General features: G+C 37.3%; 1 protein-coding gene across 3 annotated transcripts in view; it reads right to left on the bottom strand.

The window, feature by feature from the left end:
• HGF (hepatocyte growth factor) overlaps positions 1 to 9,683 on the bottom strand; it is an 80,170-nt gene extending 70,487 nt beyond the window's left edge. For 2 of the 3 annotated variants that reach the window (XM_029234119.1, XM_029234117.1), the window contains exons 1-2: positions 9,437 to 9,683; positions 1,567 to 1,732 (exon numbers count right to left, since the gene is read on the bottom strand). In XM_029234119.1, the coding sequence (XP_029089952.1) occupies positions 1,567 to 1,732; positions 9,437 to 9,521 (251 nt within the window). In that variant the 5' untranslated portion in view covers positions 9,522 to 9,683. The remainder of the gene's footprint in view (positions 1 to 1,566; positions 1,733 to 9,436) is intronic. The other variant, XM_029234118.1, reaches the window with a different exon arrangement.
• Positions 9,684 to 10,592: the final 909 nt, after the last annotated feature.

Consider the following 10,592-nt stretch of genomic DNA (forward strand, 5'->3'; position numbering starts at 1 on the left):
GAATATGGTTGAAAAGCATGAAACCTCGTATATATGGGATACGTAAAGTTTTATTAATCTGGTCACATATGTTCTCCAATGCAGCAAAATCATTTTAGTTTCTCCTAAATAAAACAAAGGGAAAGCTGTTTTGTTTTGGGTTTTTTCTAGGCATAAGGCTGACTAATGTGAAAATCGAGGCTTAGCAATACTTTCCTTACTTGTGGATCCAGGAGAGTGTATTTTCAAATTCAAAGTTAAAAATCAACAATGAGATGTGGTTCTCCCATTCCCTTTGCCCTGCCCTTCTAACCCTGAAAGGGGAAAATACAATAAATCCAACCTCCTCAATTGCCAGAAGAACATCTCCATAAATCTACACAGCTGAGTTGTTGATTGAGAGTAGTTTTCTCTAATTTATTTTTTTTAATCTCAAGGCTTTTCTAGGAAAGTCAGGGAAAGAAGGAGTTATCATAAGAATTACTTGCAAAGTTAATTCCCCACTCCCAGTGCCAGGAAATATCTCCCTGAAAGTGGCAGTTTGGCTATAAAAATACTTCCAGAGGAGATCTAAATGAATAGAAAAGAGATAGTCTTTCCTCCTGCTAAATCTATTGAAGAGCTCCTCTAACCATGTCCTTTCTCCTCGGGCCCATAACACTTACTTCTCTGAGAAAGGCAAGACGAATTTAGGACCTCTTGCCATGACATTACTAAAATCTGTGTTCACATTATGTGTTAACTACCCAAATGTAATAGAGTAGAATTCAAAAGTGACAGGATACCATGTGCACTCCTGTTAAAGTGGGATGAAATATGGAATAAAAAGGTGGAAAGTAAGTGTGGGGAGGGAATATTTATGAAGAACTAGGAAATGCATTTTCTTCTGGCAATTTGGAAAACTATTCAGATGAAACTGTCACCTTCATGGCCCAAAACTCCAAGTTTTATCCTTTGGCATACTGGCAAAGTTGTAAGGAATTTTTCCCTGGGAGGTCACAGAGAAACTTTGAAAAGATAAGAAAACTCTCCATTTGAGTCCCCTCATGCCTCTTTGAATTGCCCCAACACTTTTCACCTAAAACTTCATCATCACTACCCGCTAACTTCTTTTAAACAGTCCCTCTAGTTTTTTTAAACTAATTATCTCAATGTTTTTTATTTACATCCCTAAAGACAATGATACAAGTTGCAGTAAGTTTTGGTTGTTGGCCAACTTCTGTTCTGAAAATTCCTCCACTCCTCTTGTAAGAAAAAAAAAAAGTTTACTCTGAATATTGTGAAATATTAGAGAGATAAAAAGTTAATCTAATTGAATTTTAGTTCCTAAAGTTCAACTGTTCATAAGATGAGAAAATATAAATTCCATAACTAAAGCCACTGTGGATTCTAAAAGATCTCAGTTTATGTGTTCTCCCTTACTCATATTTCCATCAAATGAGAGCTAAGTCTGCTGTTGCAATGAGTTAAAACTAAAATCGAGCTTACAATTTTAAGAGTACATTGCATTGAATACAAAAAAGATGATGATAATGAGTCCATGCTATATTTGGAAAATTATTCTAAGAACGAAATGAAGCAACTTACTTGCAAGTGAATGGAAGTCCTTTATTCCTAATACATCTATTGGCACATTGGTCTGCAGTGTTCATTTTTTTTGTTTTTATCTTCAGTAATGGGTCTTCTTTAATTAGAGTAGTCTTTGCTGACTTTTTGAATTCATGAAGTGTGTTTCTTCTTTTCTTCTGTCCTTCTATTAATAATAATATTTTTTTAAAACATAGGGGAAAAGCTTTTAAGGCTCATATAGAAAAAAATATCCCTAAGAATCATCTACGAGGTAATGATTTTATCTGACAACATACCAGACCTCCAGGGGTTGGGGGGTGGAGTAATGTGGGTAATGATACTCTCAGATACTTAAGAGCAAGAGAGGAATAGTTAATCAGTGAAGAAAAAATAACTTCACATACAGAGTCATTCATCTACATTCTTTCAAATGAAGGATGCTTTTAAAAATTAGGACAGAGTTCACTCTTAAGAAATAAATAACATGGTATTCTCCAAACAGTATGAAAGGAAGTGCCAGGACATATCATATCATGCTCTATAATTAAATCTGTCATTTCCTTCTACAATTGGTCCTTATGTAAATTATAGTACTAATTAGATAAGCCAAGTCAATGACAGGTGAGAAACTTCTCACTAAAAATGGTGCACTGGGTAAATTCTTCTGACTTGGTCTTTAAAGTATTTCATACTATTCATATTCTAGCCCTTTCATTTCCTACATAAGTGTTTTCTGTGCTTTTGGGCACTATTTCTCAGTATCACTGAAGTGTTTGTTTTGAAATCAAGCCAAATGTTGTAAATCAAATGTATGTAAAACTTCATCCTTTAATGTAGCAATATCATTTTTCTTCATCAAAGTATTGTACCAGGCCCCTAGATAGCGTGAAGCCTCCTATTAAAAAGCTGAAGAGCAAAGCTAAAACATCCCAAGAGACTTAATCTTATGGATAACTTTAGAATATGAAGAACTTGCTTCTTCATTCTCAATTTGCCCAAAGTTACCTGGTTTCTAATGATAATCATCTCTTCACAATGAGGATCAAATTGTCTAAGAGACTGCAGCTGTTGTAGAACAAGGATGGATATAATTGTGCCCCTCCCCTGCCTGTCAATTCATTTGAATACCCTTATAACAAAGGCAGTAATAATACGTACATTTTTAAGATACGAAACCAAGACACGGGAAAGTTGATGACTTACAAGATCTGATTGAAAATCCAGCTGCCTGGCTTCAGAGCCCCCACTCTTAAACACGTATGATGCCATCTCTCTCTAAGACTTGCTAAGAAAGCATGTGGAAATAACGGCTTGTAAACAGTTTCTGAAGATTTGCTTAAAGCTATCAGTAGAGAAGTAACTTGGATGGCAGAACAGGAAATCACTTCTTGTCTTTAAACGTGATGAAATGTGCCAAGAAAAGAGGGTGAAAATTTTTCTGTAGAAAATTTGGAAATATGGCTTAACAGAGTGAGGTACCAAGAATGCCATCATACTCTTAAGTCTGCCAGCAACCACTGGCTTCAGTTGTTTTATTAAACATGGAGATGCTACCCATTAATATCTATCCTAACCTGAAGTCCACAGTAAATAAGAGAAAACATGAATTCCTCTAAATTTTGGTTCTCTATAAAACTCCAGAACACAATCCCCAAAAGACTGGTACTAATTTCTGTAATAATGCTTTCATTTTCTTTTCTTTTCTTTTCTTCAACTTTTCTTTGCCCTATAAGATGGAATGGCTATGGTAGAACAGGTATAATTTAAAAGACATCTTAACATAGAAATTCAGTCAACCAAATAATCCATCAACATGTTATTTATTGAGTGTGAACCAAATGCCTTGCATAACGTTGGCAGACTGATGATAATTCTGGCATTCTTATTGACTTGCCAAGTGACTTTGTTTAATTACCTTAAATGCTAATATCCTATTACTCAATTTACAAAATGAAAGTTATATTATATGTGAACTAAAAGGAGCTATTTAAACTACAATCATTTGGAAATCAATTTGGGTTAAAAATGTTATGAATATGCAAAGTTTTCGTTTTGTTTTTGAAATTTCATCCTTTAATTTCTGGCATAAGAGAAGAAACCGTTATTCTCCCAAGCGAAGAAGTGGTATTAGTCTTTTCAAATTTTGGTTTCTGCCACAGGACCCTGTTAATGGGAGATACGTTTCTCCACTAAGAGTTTCCACTTCTTTTGACATTAGTGCACTCGTTCTTAGGTGCTGTGAAATGTTTCACAGCATAAAAATCATCTGAATTCCTGTATAAATTGGAATACTTCTCAGATACAAATAGTGGTTAATGGACGCAGAAAATCTATTCAAAAAACTATCTGCCAAAGTGGAAAAATTGTGGTGTATATATATATATATATAAAATATGTATATATATGTGTGTATATATATACATATATATATGTGTGTATATATGCACATACATATAAAATAAATTCAATTAACTAAAAGTATAGAATTAAAATTGGCCTAATGTATTATGTATTTATTACCTATGTTTAAGTGTGAGAGAAGAACATAAAACTAAATTTTAAAAGTCTAAGACAAACATTTAGTTCAGACATGTATTTTACCAATTACCAAATAAAATAGAATACCTGGTCAATGCTCTGGTTTCTTCTCTCAGAACCATACAACATGAAGGAAGGCACTGAGGATGACTAGAGAAAAGTGGTTTCTGTGGGATCGTTGATTATATTTAATTCTGCAGATCCTCAGCTGTCCTATTGAAATGTGTTAATGCCTGGCTGTACCTCATAAAAATAGTCTACTCTTCCTTGCTGATAAACTTTCAATCACTACCTTTCATCTAAAGATCAAAAAGTATCCTGAAAAGCAAATAAATCTATGATTTCCCTTTACTAGATAATAAATAGGAGAGAAAAGCTTGTCTGGGGCTACAAATCTAATCAGGGGCAATCAGAACCAGATACTAAGATTCCCTTCTCACTCTCTATTTCTCATGACTTAGAAGCTTTCCCTTATAATTCAGTCATATCATTAGGTCAGTAACTAATTATTCAAAAAGGCGAAGTTCAAGCTAGTTGTACGTCATGTAATCCACACATCAATAAAATTAATTCCTTCTTCAATAAAAGAAAAATTCAAAACAGAAGTCATTCAAAAAACAGCATCTGAAAATAAAATTCCTTTGCTGAAAATACTTTTAACTTTCTCTTCCATATGTATTAACAACTGATGCTTGTTTTAACAACAGTTAAAAAACAAGCTTAATTTGGGAAGAAACTCAAAAATATCTTTGGATCAGATTTTTCCCTACTATTTTTTGTGCATGACTGCTAGTTGAAGTTTATAAACAAAACATTGAAATGAAATCAAAGGGTAAGAGATCACTGCAACTTTGTCATGCTTTCTTATATTTTAAATTGCAACTCCTTTTCCCTCTTCCCTCAGTATGGGAAAACATTCTGTAGCTATATTTCCTGAAGAAACCAAAGTCCCTATTTTAAAACTGAAATCATTAGGCTCTTAGTGAAAAGCTACAAACAGAAAGTAGGGTCAAATGTATCAAGGTGCTTGAAGAAAGACACATTTCTCCCTCTGGTCCCTGGGCCTCACACTTATTTCTCTCAGTACCTCATATATTTTCTTCTCTGTATGGACTAACCATTGACTTCAAAGAAAAATCATGCAAAGGGAAGGATTTGCAGGGTGTGGAAAGAAGCAGGAATCTGGCTCCACATATTCTGAGAAATCTACCCACATGATTAGTGATTAACAGCTTGAAGTGGCAAGATGTTAAGATGAAAGTACACAAATAATTAATGGAAGGGAATGGTGGTGACTGGAGATTTACTTCCCAAAGGCAAAAATCATAAATACAAGTCCAAATCTTCATTTCTATTATCTAGGACTTGGGTTTCACAAGTGGACAATTTTCATCCCTTCTTTAGAGAAGGGAACAATATCATAAATAAAGATGTCAGGAAGGGATCAAGTCAGATTTAAATCAAATGTTGGTATTTGAGAAGCAGCATAAGTATCTCTTCCAAAAAGATTTACAAATGAAATGATGTTCAGTGTGAGAATAGGGACCTCCCTAGATATTTCCCTCCTTCTACTTCCATGCCACTTCCTCATTCATCCTCCTCCTGGTCTCTTCCTTCACTGTCTGTTTCTGCCTGCAGCTCTCCTCCACACACCAACTAAAACAACCACACTTCAGTCAGGTATCTTGTCAACTCAGAACCTTCCAGCTGTGACCCATAATGTTTAAAATAGTGTAATTTAGCATGATATTCAAGCATACGTGCTAGTCTCTCTTACTTTTCCAAACCCAGGCCATACTCCTCCTCAGGTACTCGGTACACCAGCCCTACATGATTGCCTGTCCTTGTACTTTCTCACTTCAGTACCTTCAGCCACTTTGTGTTCCCCTGACTTAAGTAATGACCGTACTACTACCTGTATTTTCACACTCTACTTGAGTATTGCATACCCCCTAAACCTGGTTTGATCTTCTGAACTAGAAATGAACTCTCAACCGTAACATAATAATACTTCTAACACTGAATTGTTCTTATATTACTTAGCAAAATGGATTTTTTAGAGCGAGTTTCAGTTGATTTCACCGCTGCTGTATTCAATATAAATAAAAGGGAAAAATGCACATTGCATATTTCATTCACATAGATTTGGGTAGGAATCTCAGCTCTATCCAATATGTAGGATAATAAGAAAAAAATTAAGATCTTTAACTTCAGTTTCCTCATGTAAGATGAGTCAATCCAATAATGCCAATCTTATTAGAATTAAATAAGCTTTGTTTTAGAACTTGGTCCTAAATAACAGTCACTCAACAAATGTAGGTTTCATCATCAAAAAATCTACAAACAATAAATGCTGGAGAGGGTGTGGTGAACAGGGAACCCTTTTGCACTGCTGGTGGGAATGTTAATTGATGCAGCTACTATGGAGAACAGTATGCAGGTTCCTCAAAAAACTAAAAATAGAGCTATCATATGACCCAGAAATCCCACTACTGGGCATATACCCTAAGAAGACCATAATTCAAAAAGAGTCATGTACCAAAATGTTCATTGCAGCACTATTTACCATAGCCAGGACATGGAAGCAAGCTAAGTGTCCATTGACAGATGAATGGATAAAGAAGATGTGGCACATATATACAATGGAATATTACTCAGCCATAAAAAGAAATGAAATTGAGTTATTTGTAGTGAGGTAGATGGACCTAGAGTCTGCCGTACAGAATGAAGTAAGTCAGAAAGAGAAAAACAAATACCGTATGCTAACACATATATATGGAATCTAGAAAAAAAAAAATGGTCCTGAAGAACCTAGGGGCAGGACAGGAATAAAGACGCAGACGTAGAGAATGGACTTGAGGACACAGGGAGGGGGAAGGGTAAGCTGGGATAAAGTGAGAGAGTGGCATGGACATATATACAGTACCAAATGTAAAATAGATAGCTAGTGGGAAGCAGCCGCATAGCCCAGGGAGATTAGCTCCGTGCTTTGTGTCCACCTAGAAGGGTGGGATAGGGAGGGTAGGAGGGAGACGCAAGAGGGAGGAGATATGGAGATATATGTATATGTATAGCTGATTCACTTTGTTATAAAGCAGAAACTAACACACCATTGTAAAGCAATTATGCGCCAATAAAATGTTAAAAGAAAAATGAAGGTATTGGGGTGCAGAGTCAGTAAAAGAAACAAAACAAAACAAAAAAAACAAATGTAGGTTTCTTTCTCACTTGTTCATCTGTACATCTCCCACAGGCTCCTTGATAGTAGGTGCTCACTTAATGTTTTGTTGTTGTTGTTAGAGCGGACTGGATATTTGTATCCAGTGTAGTTGCGAGTGAATAGAGGATAATCCTATGTAAACCAATTCCTATAAAGATGGCTTGGGTCTATTATATTGAACATTTCTTTAAGTTTTTTGAAACTTTTCTAAAAATATCTCCATAATATATTCTGCTCATAACTGGTTGTCACCTCATTATAGTATCCGCTTCTTTTCAAATATTGTCTTATTTCACAATAGGTAAAAAAGCAGACTCATAAGCTAAATCAAAAAGTATAACCGAAGCAAGTAACAACAAAATTCTAAATGTTCAATGTTAGATGATATAAAAAAGAACAGACTTTCTTTATATGTTCTAAGAGGACTATCCATGTTTTCCACTTTGAGGAATGTAATTTTTTTAAAAAACTATCAAAATAAAGTTGCCACCCAGACAAAGGCAGACCCTTTTTTGTTAACAATTTTAGCATTATCCACTTTAGGAATTATTCTATTACTTGTAATTCCCAACTGGCCTCTCCTTGCCTGCGGCATACTCTTGGGCTGCATTCCCCCTATCCTCAGGAAATGCAGTCATTTCAACATTAGCCAAAATGAAATATAATTACAAATGTTTATCTCCTGCCAAAACTTCGCAATGCATGCCAAAAACAAATAGACATTGTCTATGGTTGATCTACTGTTTGGGTTTTCCACACTGTGTTCCCCATGCATAAGCACAGATGATTCCAGGTAACCATATTCTACTTCAGCCCATCAACATTTTGATCTTTGAAAATGAAACTCCTCAAAATATTAGCTGTCATTTCAATTTATACTCAAAATCCCACAAACCAGCAATGTCATATAAGAATCAATTTTAACATGACCCATCTCAAAGGTGATAACCTGCTAGATTGAACTTTTTTTTTTTTCACCTCTTCAGAAATCTAATATAAATGTTCTCGAACTGACACTTCCCACACAGCGTTGTTTTCCAAAAGGGACACATCACAAAATCGAAGAAAGCCAGGTGGGACTGATTTTCCTCGTCAGTTTGCAAATTCTTGGTGTTTTCAACCTTTGTATTACATTGGAAACTAGATTGGAGGTCTGATAAATGTCATATTTAACTTATCTCAAAAGATATAACTGAGATATATCTCAGTTCTCTGTCTTATTTAAAAAAACTATGTCTACTGTCTGGGCATTTATTCCATTCTTTTATTCCCCTGTGCCCACCTATGATGCTCACTACCTTCTCCCGTTGGCATCCCAGCCACGACAATGATAACACAACCAAATACAGATGTTTCCTCTTGCCCTGATAACAACAGAAAACTTCCCAAAGCAGCAAATGAAACCTCTAAACTTCCAGGCAATATGAACTCCCAAGCAACTCCTTCCCAACCTGTAAATTCTGGGGAGAAAATGGGAGACTGAAAGGAGCATTTCTACAGCTATAATCAGAGTCACACAATTTTTGCCTCCTTGGCCCTGCAGTTTCAAAAGGGCAGGCATCCATACCCAGAAAGAATGAGACCTTAGGAGAGAGGCTTTCTCTTTCATTTTTATAACATGCATATACTCAGACTTTAATCTGCCTTCTCCAAATGAAAATTATTAAGTCATAATTTGGCCCTGAATGTTGACTGAGTGATGTGGGGTAGTGGATTGTCATGGAAAATTCTCCTCTGGGAAAAAAAAAAAAACATGTCCCTGCTGTACTGACCATCACTTTCCCCTCCTCTCTTCAGCTTTAAATTTATCCAAACCAGCAAAGTTCAGCCAGTGTTAGCATCTCGCTCCCATCCCACCATCCCTGACTATCAGGCTAAGTGAGAGGGGGCTGGATCAATGGGGAGGGGGACGGAAACAACAGAGGGGATGCTAAGTATCTTTTTAAATGCTTTTCAAACAGAAAGAGAATGTCAAAAGAAAGCTGAATGAGAGATTTTAAAAACCCATACCACATACAGAGTTAAGGAAGGATGCTGGGAATCGGGTAAAGAGAGAGCATTAGGAAAAGGGAATGTTAGCAAGAGAGAGTTAAAGAAGAAGAAGAAGAAGGAAGAAAAGAGAAAACTAACCTGCATAGGGGATGGCAATGGGAAACAGGAGGTGGAGGAGGACGTGCTGCAGCAGTAAGACTGGCAGAAGTTTGGTCACCCACATGGTGCTGCTGGATGTGCTGGCGGATCCCACTGGCGATGCCTGCGTGAAAGAATCCTGTTCCGACTCAGTGCCTAGAAGAGCCCGTCGGCTCTGAGCTGCTTTTTATTGCGATGAGCTAAGTTTGTTGTGTGATTAACTGGAAAGATCTAGGTCTGAACTCCCTCTTACGGTAAGAAACTGTTTAACAACAGCCCTTTACTCTCTTCCACCCCCCTCCTTTCCTCACCACCCCCCACCCCCCAACAGCACCAAACAGATCCCAGCTCCCCACGACCCCACCCCCACTCTGCTGAGGAAAGAAACTTACAAAGAGAAGGTCACCTGGCCTGAGGCCAACTTCAATTTGGAAGTTGGAGCTCCAGATCCCAGTGGCTCCTATCCGAGCAGGGAAGGGAGCTGCAAGGCTCAGCCCAGTAGCTAAATCAAGGCACAGGCAGAGGACCAATTCGCTAAATTTAAAACAGGAAAATACACGTGTTTACATCTCTATTTGGGAAAAGAGGAAGGGGAAGCAGCATAAGAAGAAAGCAAAGCACTGCCTTTCTGTCAAATGTGCGTCAGCTCCTAATCTTCGTTTCACTACTGGAGCAATCCAGGGATTCCAAACACGGACACAGGCTCCCCAGGTGGTCAGAGCCCGGGAAGGAGCGGGGAGGCAGGCTGGCAGGCAGAGCGCAGACAGGTCCAGCCCAGGTAGCAGGAGGTCCGGTGAGAAAAGGGTATGTTATTGTGGGGTAAAAATAAATAAACAAGCAAAACAAAAGCACCCACAGTGTCAGGCAGGAAAATTGCCCCTGCCCAACGGGCTCAAAGCATGTAGCTTTTTTCAGAAGCTGAGCTAAGCTCCCCAGTCACCACAAAGGTACCAAAAGCACATAGAAGAAATGTGTCTGATTTGGGGTCTGTGATAAAATCTGGTCATGTACTCTTCTTAAAACGTCTAAGACATTGGGATTACCCACTGCCTCTCCCTGACAGATAAATGTGGCATGGATTAGATGTCCTTGTGCACACACACACATACACACTCACACATGTGGGTAACTTCTAAGACTGACTTTCACTGGAAAT

The sequence above is a fragment of the Monodon monoceros genome, unplaced genomic scaffold (genome assembly GCF_005190385.1).
Source record: "Monodon monoceros isolate NGI ecotype Baffin Bay Population unplaced genomic scaffold, NGI_Narwhal_1 Super_Scaffold_2, whole genome shotgun sequence".
Lineage (NCBI taxonomy): Eukaryota > Metazoa > Chordata > Mammalia > Artiodactyla > Monodontidae > Monodon > Monodon monoceros.